The following is a 19454-nucleotide window of genomic DNA, read 5'->3' as shown; positions in this document are numbered from 1 at the left end:
GACACTCATAGGAAGTGGGAATTGACATAATATGATTAGGGACAAGGAAAGTAGGGAGTCGCCAACAAGTTTTTAAGGAACTTGTAAACCGTTCACGGATCATTAAAGGCAACCACGATTAAGGGACAACGATAGGCAACAACGATTGACCCGTGAAGGTTACACCCCATTCATAGTCCATGAGATTACTAACTCCATATGGTTCGGAATAAGATAAATAAGATATTGTTGGAAAGCTCTTGAAGTCTACTTTATAACCAAATTAGAATCAGATTAAAATATTTTTTAGAATAAAATATATGGCCAAAATATTGAGACGGTATCAGTTTTGGATAGAGTTTGATATTTTATTCATATCTTTTTCGTTATGGCTCGGAATTGATATTATAATATATCAATGGAAAGATAATTTCAAGGGCTATCCAGCCATATAAAATTTGGATAAAAACTATGAGGCATGAAAAATAATATCTGTCTATCTTTGAACGTCTTTCAATTCAAATAGAATTAGGACTTTCAAAAAAAGAAAAGTTTTATTCAATTTCAAACTCTTTAATCTTATATTTTCAAAAAGGATAATTAAGATCTTTAGAAACTTATAGAAGCTTCTAATTAATCCTTATTGGTTTAGGAATGGGATTAAATAATTTGGACCCTCCACATGATCATTGGGTCGTAGGCAAGGTGGGTTTAGGTTCGGTTTGGGCTCAGTTTAATATTTTGGTCATAGCTTATTCGTTATAACTCGGATTTGGGCTTATAATATATCGTTGGAAATCTATTTTCAATCCCTATCCAATTATTAAATCATTGGACCCATATTATGGACCAAAATAAACTGGATTAAACGTTTTTATAAAAAGGACACGAAATGAATGATTTTAAAGGACACGAAATGAATTATTTTGGGTTTAAAGGCACGAAAAGAGGAAAATAAGTTATGGTTTGGGGAAATGGGATAAGAGTTGGGTTGGTTTTATGAAATGAAAATATGGATTTAAGCACTCCAAGATTAAATACTCAACCGGACTAACAATGACGGCGAAAGGTTGTTCATCATCGGGTTTGGTTTTGGGGAGACATTTTTAGGTGTCTACAGGTGGCTAAGTGGAAAAGAAGAAATTAAAAGAGGAGAGAGAAAGAGAAGATAGAGAAGAGAGAGGGGAAGAATTAAAAAATTAAAAAAAAAATTATATTGTGGCTAGCCATGCGACAACCACGTATGAAACTTTGTGCTTTAAAAATCAAAATCAAAATTAGGACTTGTTCTCTTCAACTTATTTCAGATACTTATTACTTAATAAATTCAGATCAGATCAGAAAGATTCAGATCAGAACTTTTGATTATCATTTACTTTTTGCTAAATATCTTTAATTGCGTATTATTTTTTTTTTTTTATAAAAATTACATATTTAAAAAGTTCATAATAAGACGAATCTAACAAGTTCCATTTTGATAATATTTTTTTTATAGCTTAGTATTAAAATGCGGTTAAAGTTTAGTCAAATTATTAAATCAGATCAGATCAGACTAAATTAGAAAAATTCAGATCAGACTTTTAGAGGAGAAAAGAAAGAGAAATTTGAGCGAGTAGGAATAACTTTCAAAAATCCCTGCTAACGTGGAGTTGCGCTACTGCTGATGCAGAATAGCATCACTGCTTTGTTGTAACTCTCATCTCCCAACTCTAAATGGCCTCATTTTCATTGAATTCACTTTCCAACTCCAATCAACCCTAGTCTTCTTCCTCAACTCCTCTCCATTAAAATCTCTATTGCCGCCGCTTTTTCTACAATGGTGGCTCCAACTGGCGATCAACCCAACATCTCCTTCCCTGGCACGCTTGCTAGCAGTGCATTCGCTGCTTGCTTTGCTGAGGTGATCAATCAATGCTCACTCTTGAAATTTATGCTTTGAATTCAATTCATGCATTCGATGTTTATATTTTATCTAAATTTTGAGTGTTGACGATTTTATTTTATTTTTTTCGAATCAAATTTGGTCTGGATTTTATCCCGTAATTCTTTTGATTTGATGGAATTGTTGTGAAATTAGAGAAAAATGAAGTATGATTATCAAGGGATTTCAATTGTTGTGATTTTGGATTTATTCAGATTACTACTGTTTTTTGATAGTGACATTTGGTTTGTTTTTTAACCTTATTTGCTGATAATATTTGTTTATGTTGACCTTTTCAATTCTGTTAAAAGGAACATATATCATGTAGAATAGATAAATACGAAGTATGTAGTATTCTAAATATGAATATATAGAAGGATCGAGGCTGTTGGAAATAAAATGGATGAATTTGTTGACAATAGTCGTTACATATCTATGTTAATGATGAAGAATCTTATGCTAATTAGTAAAAAATTCAGATTGAGGTTAATGAAATGTGACATGATGATGGGTGTAAACGATGAGAACGATTAATGAATGGCCTTCAAACAATTGTTTTTTGCACATATGTTGGAACCATTACTTCTTAGATGGCGAACTTTATTTATGTGGGTGATGTAGGTATGTACCATCCCTTTGGACACTGCTAAAGTCAGGCTGCAGCTTCAGAAGAAAGCAATCGGAGATGCAGCAGCTTTACCAAAATATAAAGGCATGCTCGGTACAGTGGCAACTATTGGCAGGGAAGAAGGGCTAGCTGCGCTATGGAAAGGAATTGTACCAGGATTGCATCGTCAATGCCTGTTTGGTGGTCTAAGGATTGGGTTGTATGATCCAGTAAGTTTCAGTGGTTTTTCCTGATTAACCTTATAAGTCATGTCACATCCATCAAATGAGTGTAATTTTATGTTGCAATTTGTACAGGTTAAGACATTATATGTGGGTAAAGACCATATTGGCGATGTTCCCCTGTCAAAAAAGATACTTGCTGGACTTACCACCGGTATGTAACTTAATACAAATTATTAGTTTTTGCTGGGATAAAATAACTCAAGCTGTGAGTTTATTGGAGGGCGTGATGACACCAAAGATAATTGTCATGCTATATTAGTGTTTGTTCAGCAGATTGAGGGGCTAAGATGTCGGTATTCTTTGCAGGCGCTTTGGGAATCATGATTGCTAATCCAACTGACCTTGTAAAAGTTCGCCTTCAAGCTGAGGGGAAATTGGCACCCGGTGTGCCAAGGCGCTATTCTGGAGCATTAAATGCCTACTCTACTATTGTGAAGCAGGTTACTTCCTATTTGAGCTACATTAGAACAGTTGGTTTTCATACAAACCCCTCTCTTCTTGTTGGTTAATCCTTTGGACGTTCAGGAAGGACTCAGGGCCTTATGGACTGGCCTTGGGCCAAATGTAGCACGAAATGCCATCATAAATGCCGCTGAACTGGCTAGTTATGATCAAGTGAAGCAGGTAAATTAGGTTTTTCGTTCACTTTTTGGTTCTTGATTATTTTTTCTTGTCTTTATAATTATAATTGGTTAATGCAGACCATTTTGAGGATACCTGGATTCACTGACAATGTTGTCACCCATTTGCTATCTGGTCTTGGAGCTGGATTCGTTGCTGTCTGCATTGGCTCACCTGTTGATGTGGTTTGTCTTTCACTCTACAGAGAAATCCTGATATCTTGAGCTTTGTTGTGGTCCTGCCATCAGTATTATGTGCGATTTAATTTCTAGACATTGACTATTAATTAACTGAAACTCTCAATAGGTTTCTAAATTCTCCAATGACTGGGAATGGACTCCTATATATTAAAATGCTAGCCCAATATAGGGACAATTTGGAATACAATTTTGGTCAGCTGATTATAGAAATGTATATGGTTGCCGGTGGTTATTGGTTAAATATTTATAGTCATTTGTCTTGAAGGAATCTTGTATATGCTTAGAACAGTTAAACTGGTTTTAGAAATAGTACATTGCCAACTTGGCCGTGAATGGAAAACAACGGACATAGGGACTTGGAATGTAGCATTTCAGAACTAAAAAAGTAATTCCATTTAGGATGAGATGAGTTAGATGGGAACTAGCTGTCTAGTTTCTGGCTGATTAATATAAGAAATTAAAGTGTCCTGTTCTGGTTTGGAAGAGGAATATTTAGGATCTTTGTGCAAGCTCTATTGTTTCTAGATGGGCTACATTATATTTTCACAATTATTAACTAGTTTTCTCACAAAAGCAAATAGATAATGTAAGGTACCAGCTGGCGTTATTGTGAATTTTTTTAATCCAAATATGGAACTGGATAAGACTATAAAAGTTAAAATGTTAATGATTTCACAATATTCTAATGTTTTCCAGTAAATATAAAGTGAGCAAGAACTAGCAACTTTATCAGGTTTGCTTAATGCTCATGTGGGATGAAGCATATCCGTTAAAAAAAATATTGTGAGAAGAAGCAGAAATATAGAAAGGCCTTCCTCCCTTTTGTAGAATGTGCTTCTCACATCGGGAAACAAAAATCTAGAAATGGTAGATTTCCATTCAGGGACTAGCATTGATTCATAACACTTCTAATTCACGCAATGAAGATTCTATGTCAAACAATTGTATGTATCTCAGGGATTTTGACAGGAAGAAACATATTAATTAAGGCTTATTTTCTGCATTATTTTTGGTAAGGATGTATACGACCCATGGCTATTATTGGTCAAGTGATATGGTCTGAAGACGAATGATTGTGAATCCAAAAGTTGCTATAAGATATAAAATTAGCTTGTGACTTGGTGAATAGGGCTTTTGTAAGAGATTGCAGACTTTTGGAGGCCCAAACCTTTGTTGTAGTAAGCTATTCATTGGATAGCACTTTTTCTTGTACATGAAACTAGATTGATTACAATGGACCAAGCAAGGAAATTTGTCAAGAAGTACGGTCTTTTTTACTCTCAGGAATTGTACCTTAGGCTTAGAATTTTTGAATTTTTTTGGAGTTTGACTCTTATTTTTTACTCCCCTTATGCTATGTAGGTTCAACACTTGAATATTGCACTTAGCAATTGGTGATACGTTATATGAATATTTAGTGGAATCTCTTTTTTATTCGAATATGCTTTTTTTTTTTTCTTTTTTTTTTTTTTTAATTATGAAATGAGGAATTGTTCCTTCTCTGATTCTTTCATCATTTACTTCTCAGATTTTTCATAGGAAGACCTAAACAAAAATGGAGGGAGTATATGATATAGGGAGCACCAATTTAATTTTGCCTAGGTTGTTGCTCTCTTTTACGTTCTACTAACCTTAGTTTTAAAAAGCGCAAGGTGCAAAAGGTCCTTGGGGCCAAGCCGCAAAGCAAAAGCGCATTACCTATTGGATACGAGGGACAAATTTTAATATTAATTGTTTTATTTTACCTTTTTTTTTTTGGGATTAATAATTAAATAAAAAATCAAATTAAATTGATAATTATTTTATTTATTGCTTTTTTGAAGAAATTTCATCGCTTTATTGTTATTTATAATAATTTATCTTAAAACACTCAAATGTAAGCATAAAAAAAAATTTAATTTTTTTTGTAAAATAAAAAAATAAAAAAGAGGGATGGTTGTCACGTGATTAACAAAGTAAGAAGGGCGCAACATGCTTTTGTTACTTCATAATTTTTTAAAAAAAAAGACTTGAAAAAATAATTAGGAGAAAAAAATTCCTCTTTTGTGTTATTGTAGGTGGGTACTGGGTAGAGACATGGTTCGAAAATGCAGTTTCGGTTACGATCACGGGAATGGTTACAGTGTCGTAGGAATGGGTATGATGCATTGATCTCGGGCCGGATCACGATTATCGCAATGCAAATTTGATTTAAAGATAGTAGGGATTAGAGCCATCAACAGAGAGTTATGTTAGAATAGTAAAGGATTAGAGCCGTTAGTGGGGAGATCTTTCACTATATCTTTGAATAGCAAGTAACTTTTGAGTGAAACAATAGATGTAACTTTCTAAGGGTTGATTTGGGGTTGAAATGTTTGATTCAAACAAAATCGTGGGGTTTTTTTTTTTAACACCCCTTGTTGACACGGACAATCTCGATTCGGTTAGTAGAAAATCATTTACAAAACGGTCCAACCAAGTTGTCGCAACCTTGTTTTTACACCAAAGATCACTCCTTAAAAAAAAGGTGGGAAAGAGCAAAAAATGGAGAAGAGCAAATATTGAAGAGATAGAATAGAAAAAGAAAATAAAGATATGGTATTCTACAAGGGTAACTTCATCAGCGTCGAACACCAATATATTTGTTGCCGGAAATCGGCGGGAATTGATTTTTGAAAATGTCTGCATCAATTTGTTAGAAGCGTTGTGGATACAAAAATATTTCACTCAATAATATAGAGAGGAAAACAAATGTACTAAACAATATCTCTTATAATCTCTTATATGTGTATTCTATAAAATAAATTAGCATTTTTAGCATTTATATAATGTTACTACTTTAGCCCTTTCAATGAAAATCAATTATTTCTCCTTCTCTCTTCTCTAATAATAATAACATTCCTAATTTTATTCTTCATGAATTAGATATACTCCTTTTGTCCCAGTTTACTTGCAACATTTTTACTTGACACGCTTGCCGATGCATATGTTTGACCCGATATCTTTTATTACATATTTACAAAAGCTATAAAAATTTTATATTATGAAGCTATACATTAAAATAGAGACAACAATATCTTACATGATTACATTGATATATATTAGCTAAATAATATGGTCAAAGTGAGATGCGTGAATAGTGCAAAAAGTCAAAATGTTGCGAGTAATTTGGGACAAAGGGAGTAATAAGTTATTTGTCAAGTTAATCTATTTTTAAGTTTTATAACACTCCCCCTTAAAATTTTTCTCACAATGCCGGTCTACTTTTGCTTTCTATTAAAATCGTTAAAACTTTAGCGGCCTTGTAAAGATGTTAGTAATTTGATCTAATGACTTTACAAACAAATCAATTTCTCTTGGTTTGACGCATTGTCTTATAATGAAATCTTGTGTCAATATTTATTTATTTATTTATTTATTTTTTTTCCGGTTATGAACTACAGGGTTTTTCGCCTAAGCAAGAGAATTCTTGAAATCTTGTGATTTTGTGAAGTAACATGATCTAATATACCTTTTAAGTACCAGAGTATTCTTTTTGCCGCTTTCAGAGGAGAAGTAGATGGATTCTCCATAAAACGGCGTACTAGTCCAATAGCAAATAAGATGTCACAAGTTAAGTATCGTGAACTTCTCACTAAACTCTTAAACAAGGTTGGATTCACTTTTTCTTCATATGAATCATTCTTGTATAATTTTATCCCACATTCCAATGGAGTGTTAGGATTAATATTCGTCACATACTCATGTAGAATTTCTTCAATACGACTTTGCATAAGCATCTTGTGAGATGAAAATTCCATCAGCACTTTGTATAACTTTATCCCACATCCCATAATTTTATCTCACATCCTATAATAGGGCATGGGTCCCATATCTGTCATCTCAAATTTAAGTGCCATTCTTTTCTTAAAATCTGTAAACATTTCAATAATGCTCCTGTGAATATAAGATCATCCACATAAATGCAACATAGAAAACATCATTGTTTTTCTTCTTCACATAAAGTGCATACTCATGAATGCACCTTGAAAATTCGTTTTCTAGTAAGTATTTATAGAGCTTACTATTCCATGCTCAAGGTGCTTGCTTTAACCCATATAAAGCCCTTTTTAATTTAAGAACTTTACTTTCTTGTCCATTGATAACATATCCTTTTTGGTTGTTCTAAACCTCAACCTCTAGAAATCTGTTTAGAAACGCAGATTTTACATCCATTTAATGAATCTTTCATTGAAATTAGCAACCTTACTGCCTCTAGTCAAGCAACTGGGGCAAATACCTCCTCATAACCTTTAACCTTTAGCAACAAGCCTTGCTTTGTACTTTTCTACAACACCTTTGGCATTCCTCTTGATTTTGAAAACCCATTTGACTCATATTGCCCTCTTTCCATTTGGACTTGTTGCTCATCCTAGGTGCTGTTTTTCTTTGATAGCATGAGTCTCTTCATTCATTGCTTTAATCCATTCTCTTTGATCCTTTGCTTCATTAAAACTCATTGGTTCAGTATCATTGAATAAGAAAAATAACAAAGCATTAGCTTCTATCCTTTATGTAACTTCATAAAAATTCGAAAGACATCTGTTTCAGGGTTTTTTTGTCCCTCGGGAGAGTTATGACACTAAGACTGGATCCAACCAAAATGAACCGCCGGTTGGTCGGTGGTCCGCCTCCGAAGATTAAGTTAGTAAAGTATTCGGAGTAAAACGTGCGGAAATAAAGTTATTGGGGATTCCAAGCTCGGGTATTGTGCTGTTTGTTTCTTGAGAACGACAGCTCTGTAATAAATGCAGATGTGACGTGTTATCTCGTGTTCCGTAATTGTCCCATAAATGAGGGAATTGTCCCTATTTATAGGGTCTTTTGGGGAAGTGTGCCCTCCCTAGGGTTTGATGACCTAGGGATTAGGGCACGCCGTAAAACGACGCCTCAAAGTTTGGGCCTTTGAAGCGATATCTGAGTGACACGTGTCACTCATCCTAAGAGGCCATTTGGGCGTCTCTTAGTGGGACAGGTGTCGCTCTCCTAATGGACCACTTTGGATCATCAAACACCCCAAATCAAGGGTGGACATGTGTCACCATCTTGGAAGGTCCAAGGCGGCGCCTCTTCTAGCGACACGTGGCAGGCTCCGATTGGGCCACTTGGCCGAGTATAAAATACCCAAATCATTTGCCCCTCACAGGGGTCATGTGCTTGGCACATGACGGTTGTGACAGGTGTCTGATTGGCCGAATTATTACTTTCTACTGTTTGGAGAATCTAGGGTTTTAACCCTAAGGTTTCACCCCCCTATAAATAGAAGGGTTTGACTTCCTCTTGGATTCACACTTGCGTGAATCTTCAAGAGAATCTTGAATCTTTTGACTTTTAAAGACTTTGACCTTCCAGAGCATCCAGCAGTCGGCCCCCTTAGTTCGCCTGCTTCGACAAGCGCCCAAGACCGACGACTCTCGCTACCTTCTTCTAAGGTAACCGCTTGATCTCTTTTTACTTAATTCTTTGCATTTTTTCTTTATCAAAATGATTTCCCAAACGCACCCGGCACGGCCTAGGTTAGCGATCAGTCGGTCACCGAGGACGGCTGAATCTAGAACTAGGAGTGCCGAATGCTCGTTCGAGAACTTTGCTTTTAAGTACATCTTCTGCTCGGATTCCAAGCTCGGGTATTGTGCTGTTTGTTTCTTGAGAACGACAGCCGTGTAATAAATGCAGATGTGACGTGTTGTCTCGTGTTCCGTAATTGTCCCATAAATGAGGGAATTGTTCCTATTTATAGGGTCTTTTGGGGAAGTGTGCCCTCCCTAGGGTTTGATGACCTAGGGATTAGGACACGCCGCAAAACGGCGCCTCAAAGTTTGGGCCTTTGAAGGCCGCCATTTCAGAAGCGATATCTGAGTGACACGTGTCACTCATCCTAAGAGGCCATTTGGGCGTCTCTTAGTGGGACAGGTGTCGCTCTCCTAATGGTCCACTTTGGATCATCAAACACCCCAAATCAAGGGTGATGACACGTGTCACCATCTTGGAAGGTCCAAGACGGCGCCTCTTCCAGCGACACGTGGTAGGCTCCGATTGGGCCACTTGGCCAGGTATAAAATACCCAAATCAACTTCCATATTTCTTTGGTGCTTTACTTAAACCAAACAAATCTCCACTCGAATGTAATGACGGTGATGAAATATGAGGAAGAAAGTTAAAGGATTCTTCCTCTTCTATACTCCAATCCCATATTGCTTCTTCATAAAATTCTACATCTTTACTAATCATTGTCTTGCTGGCACTTGGATTAAACAATTTGTAAACCTTAGATTTTTTGTCATATCCGATGAAATGTAGTTTTTTTATTTCGATCATGAAGTTGTTCTAAAGCAAATAAACCAATTACTCGAAGATATCACACACTTGGCTTCCATCCATTCTAAAAATCTTGAGGCGTACTCTTTATTAGTGAACGATTTGACAATTAAACTGAATAGGCAATTTCTTCTACACAAATTTATTTTGGCATCTTTTTATTTTTCAACCTGGATCTCGTCATGTTAAGAATGGTTTTATTCTTCCTTTTAGCTACCACATTTTATTATGGTGTTCTAGGAGCAGTAAGTGGTTGGCGAATCTGAAATTCCGACCAACCTTTAACAGGAAACCTACCCACTTCATCTAAATCTCACCGCCATCGAAATCGACTTTTGACCACTTTATCTAACATTCTACCTAACCCTTTCATTTTCGACCCTCGACACTATATACTTGCTTGCATCAATGGATAGAGGACGAGCAAGCGGGAGATACGATGGGGGTTTCACGAGGGTGGGTGGGGGCTGGAAGCCATTGTGGGTTTCACAGGGGTGGTGGTTGTTGGGTGTTTCACGGGGGTGCGGGGGGCAGTAGGGGCCTATGTTACATTGACACGGGTACGGGTATCCGATATTGGTACGGATCCGAGTGTTTGATATGTCATTTTCAAAAATTTAGGACACGGGGACACCGTCTTAACTTTGGACTCGGGTATGGATACGACAATAATTATTTTAAGAAAAAAAAGTCGGATAATTAGTACAACAAAGTTGAACATAATCATTAAAATTGATTACATAAACTGATACATACAACATACACCTTATTGTTTAACTAAGTTTAAAATCTCAGGGAAGCTTGTTAATAATTACGGAGTAAAACAAAGAGGAATGATTACACAAAGCCTTATTATCCTTAAAAAAAAACATTTTTACTATCTCTGTACAATACCAAAAAAAAAAAAAAATACCTTGTGAAACCACAAAGTTTTTTAAAAAAATTAAATGTACAGTACACTCTTGAGAAACCACAAAGTTTTTATTTATTTTTTTATTTTATTTTTTTTAAAATAAAATAAGAATTGTACTGTACACTCTTGGGAAACCACAAAGTTTTTCAAATAAAGGTAAAAAAATAAAAAGAAAGTCCTTCATCTTCTTCCAAGGGCTTCAGCCAGTGTTTTCTGCTTTCCTCTCTATAAGCTTCCCTTCTTCAGTTTCTTCCTATGTTCCTCCCTGGAAAACCTTTACAAGATAACCTTGCTATACTCGAGAGCCAAGTGGCGTGTCCGGACCGGATTTCATACTCGGATTCGTGTCGGGTGGTATCGACCCGGGTATAACGGCAAAAATGCCGTGTCCGAGTAACATAGGTAGGGGCTAAGGGATTTTTTTTAATTAAAATCATTTTTTTTAATTATTCAAATTAATTTTTTTTATTAAATTCATTTTTTAATATAAGAAAATTGTAAAATTTTTAAAAAAAGTATCTGACCAATTACAAAGTGACACGTGTCACACTTAACCTTTTTAGCAAGTCACCAATCGGTTACATCCTATTTATGGAAGATCGGGGTCAAAGGTCGTAATATTTCGGGATATTTAAAAGGTCATTATATGTATGGAAGACCGCTGAAAGGTCGTAATATTCTTGTCAGTTTTTCCTTTTGAGTTTGGAGTATTGAAAAGCTACGTCATTATTTTTTGTTGCCATGCCTTATATATAACGTGGCTCTTGTACCACTTCATTGGAAGCGTGGTGGATACACAATATAGGGGGCATCCATGATGTTTAGGGAATTAGTCTCTATTGGGCTCCTTACTTCATGCCCTTCTAGTTCTATATGTAGAAGATTGGTGTGTACCATCATGAAGAATTGAAGACTTCTAATTTTTCTTTTTGATGGTAAGCTTTGTAGCTAATAATTGAATTTGAGAGAGATCTATTTATCTTATTATAGTTTAAAGCCAAAATATTGAAATTATATGCAAAGAAGGATTGTGAGTGGCACTGTAATAAGGCTATAAGGCGGTAATGAGGGGTGAACCTATTTGAGACATGGGTCAACTTAATCACGTATGTGCTTGCGCAAAATTTAGGTGAAGGAGAAAAATAGAAAATGAAGCGAGAGAGAGAGAGAGAGAGAGAGAGAGAGAGAGAGAGAGAGAGAGAGAGAGAGAAAGAGAGAGTCCCTTTTTAAGGTAATATGAAGTATTCGAAAAAAAGTTTAAAAATGATACTAGCTCACAAAAATAGTGAAAAGTAAAGTGTGTTATTTAAAAAACTATTTTTTCTGTAAATTAATTGTTTGCTAAGAAGAATGGGAACTAATGGTTTTAAAATGATCTAAACTATACAAATCAAGCTTAAGCTTCGTTAGGCCCGTCAGTGTGGGCCTATAGTGGGCAATCTTATTAGGATCAGATCTTAGGATCTTAAGATCCAACAAATATGATAAAATGAGCAATTAAAATGTTTAACTATGATCAATAATACATGTATTTCAAGTAAACATATTACTAAAATTACACATGTTTGGTTACTTGAGATCATTTATGATGATTTTGCGATGTGTCTTGTGCTTAATTAAGTATGTTACTTGCATTCAAAGAGTCGCTGGAATATTAGTCTACTAGATGAAATCTGATCATGCTTGTGCCTCTTCTAGGTGTTGTGAAATTCTTCATATTGTTTTTCAACTATAGTTAGCCGAATCATTGAGTTATATGCTTTTATGTTGGTTGCAGTTCATAATAATGTTTGCTGGTGTTAGATGTGACACTTGGAGAGTTTTACTGGTTTGTGACAACAAAATCTATTACTGGAAAGATTGAATTGTTGAATTTGATTAGGTTTATGGTTAGATTTCTTAACACAACCCTTTGATGGAGTGAATAAGGAGAAGATGGTGACTAAGAGTTCGAGAACTGTTGTTATTTAGAATGTTTTATTATACTTTTAGGGGCATTTGTTTTGGGTTGTTTGGAAAGAGAAAGGCAGTCAACTACCCTAATTGCTTTTTATGTTGTTTGTTTGTCCAATTTAATCTTTTCCCTTTACCCCTTTGATTACCTAATTTCCCTAGACCACCGGCTGTCTTCACCATAATAATGATCACCATAACACACCAGCACACCACCACCTAAGCTACATGATCCACTCCACCGGAAACCTCACCACCTACCGTACCAACGACCTATCCCTAACTACCTCCAACACCAGCCATCCTGCGCCACCCTCCAACAAACCCAAAATCTCCCTTTAATCACCCTCAAACATCCTCCATCCACCTAAAACTATCTCGTAACATCTTCTAACCATCCCGAAACCCACCACCACTGGAAATCCACCAAAACCCTCCCAAAAACTACTGACCCTAAAAATTTGAAAAAAAGAAAAAAATGGAAAAAATTACTTTTTATATCATCCTATGTAGTTTTAGATTGTCAAATTAGACTGTGAAAAAGAATGACTTATAAAACATTCATATATATACTAATTACTTTGAGGTGAAATCATAATAACAAAGAGATGAGGATGGTGGCGGTGTTACTTTACAGGTTAACTTTCCGACATAATTTTAAAACCCAATTTTCTACCCACTGAACTCTTACAACAAAACCCTTGTAGTATCACAAGCCCTCATACCCATGACCCTTAAAGGTAAGGAATGAGGGCTAAAGGCTTACCTTAATAATAATCTATAATATCATTAAAACTCATAGGGACAACATGCTAACGCCATGTGTCACCCTTCCTTCAATATGATTGGGTGCAACATGTGCGCCATGTGTCACTCTATGTGTCATCGTTCTTCTCTCACCACATTAATCTATTATCAATTCTTCTCCAAATTTCTTATTCTTACTATTTTATTTTTATTTATTTATATTGTTTTCTATTTATCTTTTCCATAACAAGTACATAGTGTAACATACTAACATTTTTTGTTTTAGTGTTTTTTTTTTCTTCCCTCTTGTGCCAATATTACATGTGTTTCAAAAAAGTCAACTACTCTTATGATAAGTCACTTTTTCAATTCAAAAAATGTTGCAGATGATACTAACGAATTGTTGTAAGAATGGTGCATTTTCTTTTCATATAAGAGCATTTTCAGATAAAAATGTGCACATGAAATCTCTTTGTTTTAAATTTACACATATAATGAGTATAGAGTTCAAATCAACCCCAGTCTAATTGGAATTGTATATATTGATTCTGCATTTGCAACTACCAAGACAAGCACCTTTTGATGAACAATTTCTCATAAGAATGGGTTAAGATTTTTAATATCATCCTCATTCTCATAACAAGAAAAGGTACATTCATGATGATGTTAAAAAAGATATAACTCATATAAGTGTTTTATAGATGCTATCTAAAGGAGCTTGCTAACTAAGAGAGGAATTTGATTAATATATATTCTACCCCTGTTTGGAAAGATGTCTATTTATATATAAATGCTTGATATTTCTGTTTTAGGTTAAATCCAGAATGATGGGAGATTCTTCTGCATACAAGAGTACACTTGATTGCTTTATCAAGACCTTAAAGAATGATGTAAGTTGTTATTCATCTCTCTCTCTCTCTCTCTCTCTCTCTCTCTCTCTCATTGATGACCATACTGTTGAAGATAGAACAGACTAGCATGGTAAACCTTGTGTATTCAACAAACATGAAAAAATTGTGTCAAGTAATTCTCATACTTGGTCTTAAGTGAATAATAGAAAGGGAATATGAACTTAAATTGAGGTTTGATGCACAAAGCCACCTATTTCAAGAACTAACATTAACAGTATAACAACAATAATTCAAGATCAAACATGTGATTATACTGTGGATTAAATATAATAATTAAACAAAAATTATTTCCACTGTCAACAGAATGTTGCAAGAGAACTAACCTTGGCTGAATATTCATTGTCCTTTGAACCAATTACAAATTACAACACAGTGAAGCTCCCCTACAGCGGAGTCACCATATTGCACGAATGGCTTATGATAAATTACAAAATAAATTACCTTAAGTCGTGTTGGTGCATTGGGCATCAAGCAAAATCATGCTTCAATTATCACTCACAGTAACTTGAAATCAATCAAGAAGACCAGTGTCTTGAAGTTTTAGAAATATGACTACCCCAGACAACGTTTTTCTTTGATCTAGTAGCAGTCTAGGTTTTGTGGGTCATCGCCTATTTCAAATGACCATATCTTTTGGCCAAATTTCAAATGACCTTGTCTCGTGTATTGCTCAAATTGCACATCTGATCGCCTTGTTAGGCCTGTTGAAACCACAACCAGACCTGAAAACTTTAATGACTGGACTGGACTGGACCGGATTGTTTTCTCCAAATAGCTGAAGCTTTGTCAAGGTCTTCATTCCTTATTTCAAATTTTTGGGTTCTGATCTGGTCTAAATCTTCCTATTTTGCCTCTTTTGATCGTACAATATTAAACTTGGCAACATTGATCTTACAGTGCCTGTTACACCGTGATGACTGCATACCACCTTCATTGCCCTCGAAATGGTTCTGTAACTGTTATCGTGATTGAGATTATATCTGAGACTGCATATAGGGAAGAAAATGTACTTCTGATAACTTTTAACCCTTTTTTATTGTCTGTTCCTCACCTTTGTTTATAAAGATGTACAAATTTTTTTGTTATTACTTAATTACAAGTCACTAAAACGTGAAAAATATAAGCCTCCATGATTCCGTCAATAAAATAAACAGTCTTTAATACTAATTGTATTCAAGCAGCAATTAAGTCTATAAACATGCCAAATAAATGACAACCTTCATTGAAGAAACGGAAAAAATTATAACTTTTTCTGATCATGAACTGGTTTAATACTTTCTGGTCCCGTCTAGTAGTATTGTTGGTCCAGTATTTAATCCACTTTTATTTATTTGTTTTTATTTTTAAAATTCTGGTCTCTGAGTTATTGTTGGAAAGCCGTGACACCTTTTTCTTGTCATGTACTATCCTTCAATAGACGAGTAATGAATGTTCTATCTTTATAACCATTTCACCATGTCATCTTTATGCCGATTCTCTATCAACTCAACTCTCCCAAGTGCATCAGAGTAATGGATTAACCAGTCTAACTATATGTTTAATTTATACAAAGTGTCTCCATTGGCTTCATACATCAACATGGAAAGTATGAGGATAGATTTAGTTCAAAACTTGATTGAGGCAAGATGCCCCAACGTCACATGGTAACTTGCTACCTTCTGTTTAGTTGATTAGATTGCTAAGCAATTTTTCTTTTGTATCGTTATTCTTTTTGCAAAATGTGAGATGTTTGAAAGTTAACACAGTAAATTTTGTTTAGTCCATGAGCTATCCTTCTTTATTATGCAGGGTCCTCTTGCATTTTACAAGGGCTTTGTTCCTAACTTTGGACGCCTTGGATCTTGGAATGTCATTATGTTTTTGACTCTGGAACAGGTATGTCCTCTTGAATTTAAACTATCCTATATCTTAAGTATTCGTTGACCAAATCTTCAACTTTGACTTTGGGGATTGAACTGAAAGGTAGTCTAATTGTACATTGCTCTCTTTGTTAACCTTTTGCTCTCTGTACAGATCTCTACTTCTTTATGATCAATGTTTATTTCCTGTATGCTTGACACTTATCATATGATTAGTAAAAAGACTAACCTTAGTTAAATTAGGTTTGTTGGGAATTATGTCAGCTTAAAAAATCTAAGAACTAAATAGACCTCTCTGCAATAAAACTTATGCTATTTAATTGGTGCTTTTGCCACAAAGATAGAAGGGTGTCCTAAGGCTTAACATGTTGTGGGGATGAAATTTTATTGTTTCGAAATATGTTTGATTTTGGTATTGACCACAACATTTCAACCTGTAGAACTTTGTATCTATATACGTAGTATTTCCTTTCTTTTGACTAAACTGAAAAATGCATTCTGTTACACAGAAATACTGGACTACCCAATGTTGGCATTATTATAAATAAAAAAATAAAAAAATAAATTTAACTTCAAATGGGAGGGGGTGGGGAGAGGGTGGTAAAAGCTTATTGTCAGATTTCCGCCTAGTAATAAAACTTGGAAATAATTTTCTTGCATAATTAGGTGCTGAATATGTCTTCATATTTGGCAGGCAAAGAAGTTTGTGAGGAATTTGGAATCTTCTTGATGAAGATTTGAATACATTCTTTTTTGAAATCTGTGGAAACTGATCATTGAAAATAAAGCCTTGTAGCAGTTTGTAAAGTGTTGCTATATTCGTCATGTATGGCATACAAACAGAGGCGAACTGGTGCCGAATCGTAAGAGCTTGAACACAGTTACAGGTCCAAATTTGATGGGGATTTTGTCATCTCCCATCCTCTTCCCTGATAAAAGCATTTAATTTATACCTTCGTAGGCCTAAAAGCCTTGTATTTCGACTCATAGCACTATCAATAAATTTCATTATTTATAAAGCAATTTACTTCTGCTTTATAGTTATTTATGATATGACGTTGACGAAGGTCAATTTTCTTGGAAATTGACTAGGTAGTCTTGGCTTATCCAGTTTCCCATGATATAAGCGCTTGAGTTGATCTGTGTTCAGATTTCTGAACTTTCTAAGTGAAGCTCTAGCATTCAAGTTAAATTTGGTACCAAGTGAGCTTGTAATTACTTTATACCATTCCAATTCGATGATTATTATTATTATTTTTTTTTTGTTTCTTTGTTTCAAAAAAAAAAAAAAAAATTTCGGCCAACTCTTAATAATCTTAATCACACAAAAATCGAGACAATTTAGAATATTCGAACAAATCTAATGCATTTTTTAAAGGCAAATATAAATTTTGGGATATATTTAAAACTTAAATTATTAATATCTTCAGCTATGATTAAGGAAATTATTTTTCGTATTATAGGTTGATATTATGGATTTTTTTTTAAATTTTTTTTTTAATAATGATATTATGGAAATTATATGTTGTGATGAATATAATTAATATTGCTTGACTAAATTTTATCTTAGATATCAATTCCTAAAGATGGTCAAACAGAAATTTGTGTTGTGGCAAAGCTTAAAGCGTTAGAATAAGAAGAAATGTATCAAATATTACGTTTACATGAAAACTTTAAAAAAGATGACAATTTGGCACAAGGGCATGTGTTTTACAGGAGGAAGTATATTTGGAGGGTTGTGAAACAGAATAAAATGTCTCACAATATAAAATAGGAAAAATTTGGAGGGTTGTGAGACAGAATAAAATGTCTCACAATATAAAATAGGAAAATTTAATTTTTATAATCCAACCTTTGCTCGGTTTGTTATTAATAATCCCACCTTTTGATTATTATTTAATAATCCCACCTTTATAGTGCATCTTCTTCTATTGGTCCCTTATAACAGGTAACCTGTACATTAGGTAAACTCGTTTTTTTCTTTTATTTTTTATTTTATTTAAGTAACAAGTGTCACTAAGGAATTAGTCAAAAAAAAAAAATTAAAAAAGAAAACCTTAAAAAAAAAAAACAAAACAAAAACCAGCCCATCCCAACTCCAACAGTGACCCCCAACCCCCACGAACACCCCCAACACCCACTCCCCCAGCAGCCCCTCCTCCCCACCTACACCGCCGTTAGACCCTTTGTTGACTCAAATGAACAATACAATAGGGGGGGGGGGGGAATTGTATTGTAGAGGAAGTAGGGTAATTTTTGCGGAATTTATAAAGGAACTCAAACAAAAGCTAAAAGTACAAAGAGAGATTTTATGTTGAAAACTTCTTGGCCTTAATCAAGAAGAAAAACCACGACCACAAGGGATTTTAAACTCAACTCTTAATAATAATATGGCAAACAACCTATTACAAATTAAGACTCTAAACTTAAGACTCTAAATTGCTAAGTACAAAGACACTCAAGGACTTAAGTGGATTATGACTCTTTTGAAAGCTAAAGACTATAATGCTCAAGTGTGTTGATTAGGGGATTTTTCCCCACCAATCACCATCTGACAAGTGGACCAATCAGGTTCTGCCATGTGTCCGTCACATGGGCCAATAGGAGCCTGCCACGTGTCAAGCAATGATCCGTCCACTATGGACCAATTACGACACAACACGTGTCCTTCCCATGACACCTGGGATAACCAGTCACCTAGGCCCAACTTCCGAGGGAAGCCCAATCAGCCCAAGGTTAACCTAAACCTAAATTGACACGTTTCCCGAGGTTATAAATACCTCCCTTAATCCCCATTAAGGGAGATAACGCTAAAAACGCAGATTACACACATTAAACACTCTCACCTAGAGAGACCCAATCACTTTAATTTCCGCATTAATTACTCCTTAATCAAGTACTAACTTGACCGTCGGAGGCGGATCTCCAATCATCCGGAGCATCCGTTTGTTTTGCAGGTACAGGCGTCCGGTTCCAGTCTCGGAATTGTAACTCTCCCGCAGGACATCAGAAAACCCCGAAACATTTGGCGCCGTATGTGGGGAGAGTACTTCTGAGATGGCATCCACGTCTGTACCGACTCCTGAAGAGAGACGTCCCCTGGACGACCCTCTAGTTCAGTCGGACCACGATACTGAGAATGAATTTGAAGTTGCAGCTCAC

The 19454-nt window shown here is 35.1% G+C and overlaps 1 protein-coding gene across 1 annotated transcript; it reads left to right on the top strand.

Moving 5' to 3' along the window:
* Positions 1-1599: 1599 nt before the first annotated feature.
* LOC110724167 (mitochondrial uncoupling protein 1-like) lies at positions 1600-17548 on the top strand. The gene is made up of 9 exons (XM_021903569.1): positions 1600-1879; positions 2522-2737; positions 2825-2903; positions 3059-3192; positions 3278-3376; positions 3454-3558; positions 14335-14412; positions 16222-16308; positions 16987-17548. Exons 1-9 carry the CDS (start codon positions 1796-1798, stop codon positions 17020-17022), a joined length of 918 nt encoding a protein of 305 aa, XP_021759261.1. The 5' UTR covers positions 1600-1795; the 3' UTR covers positions 17023-17548.
* Positions 17549-19454: the final 1906 nt, after the last annotated feature.

This window comes from Chenopodium quinoa, unplaced genomic scaffold, assembly GCF_001683475.1.
Source record: "Chenopodium quinoa cultivar QQ74 unplaced genomic scaffold, ASM168347v1, whole genome shotgun sequence".
NCBI lineage: Eukaryota > Viridiplantae > Streptophyta > Magnoliopsida > Caryophyllales > Amaranthaceae > Chenopodium > Chenopodium quinoa.
Note: the sequence above shows the minus strand (reverse complement) of the source record. Positions and strands in the feature narration are given on the sequence as shown.

Bases quoted from the DNA above. Each gene is read 5' to 3' on its own strand.
- LOC110724167 (XM_021903569.1), top strand. From the start codon at position 1,796: ATGGTGGCTCCAACTGGCGATCAACCCAACATCTCCTTCCCTGGCACG. The intron at 3,559-14,334 runs GTTTGTCTTTCA...TTTCTGTTTTAG, and splicing joins TTGGCTCACCTGTTGATGTG to GTTAAATCCAGAATGATGGG. The intron at 16,309-16,986 runs GTATGTCCTCTT...CATATTTGGCAG, and splicing joins TGTTTTTGACTCTGGAACAG to GCAAAGAAGTTTGTGAGGAA.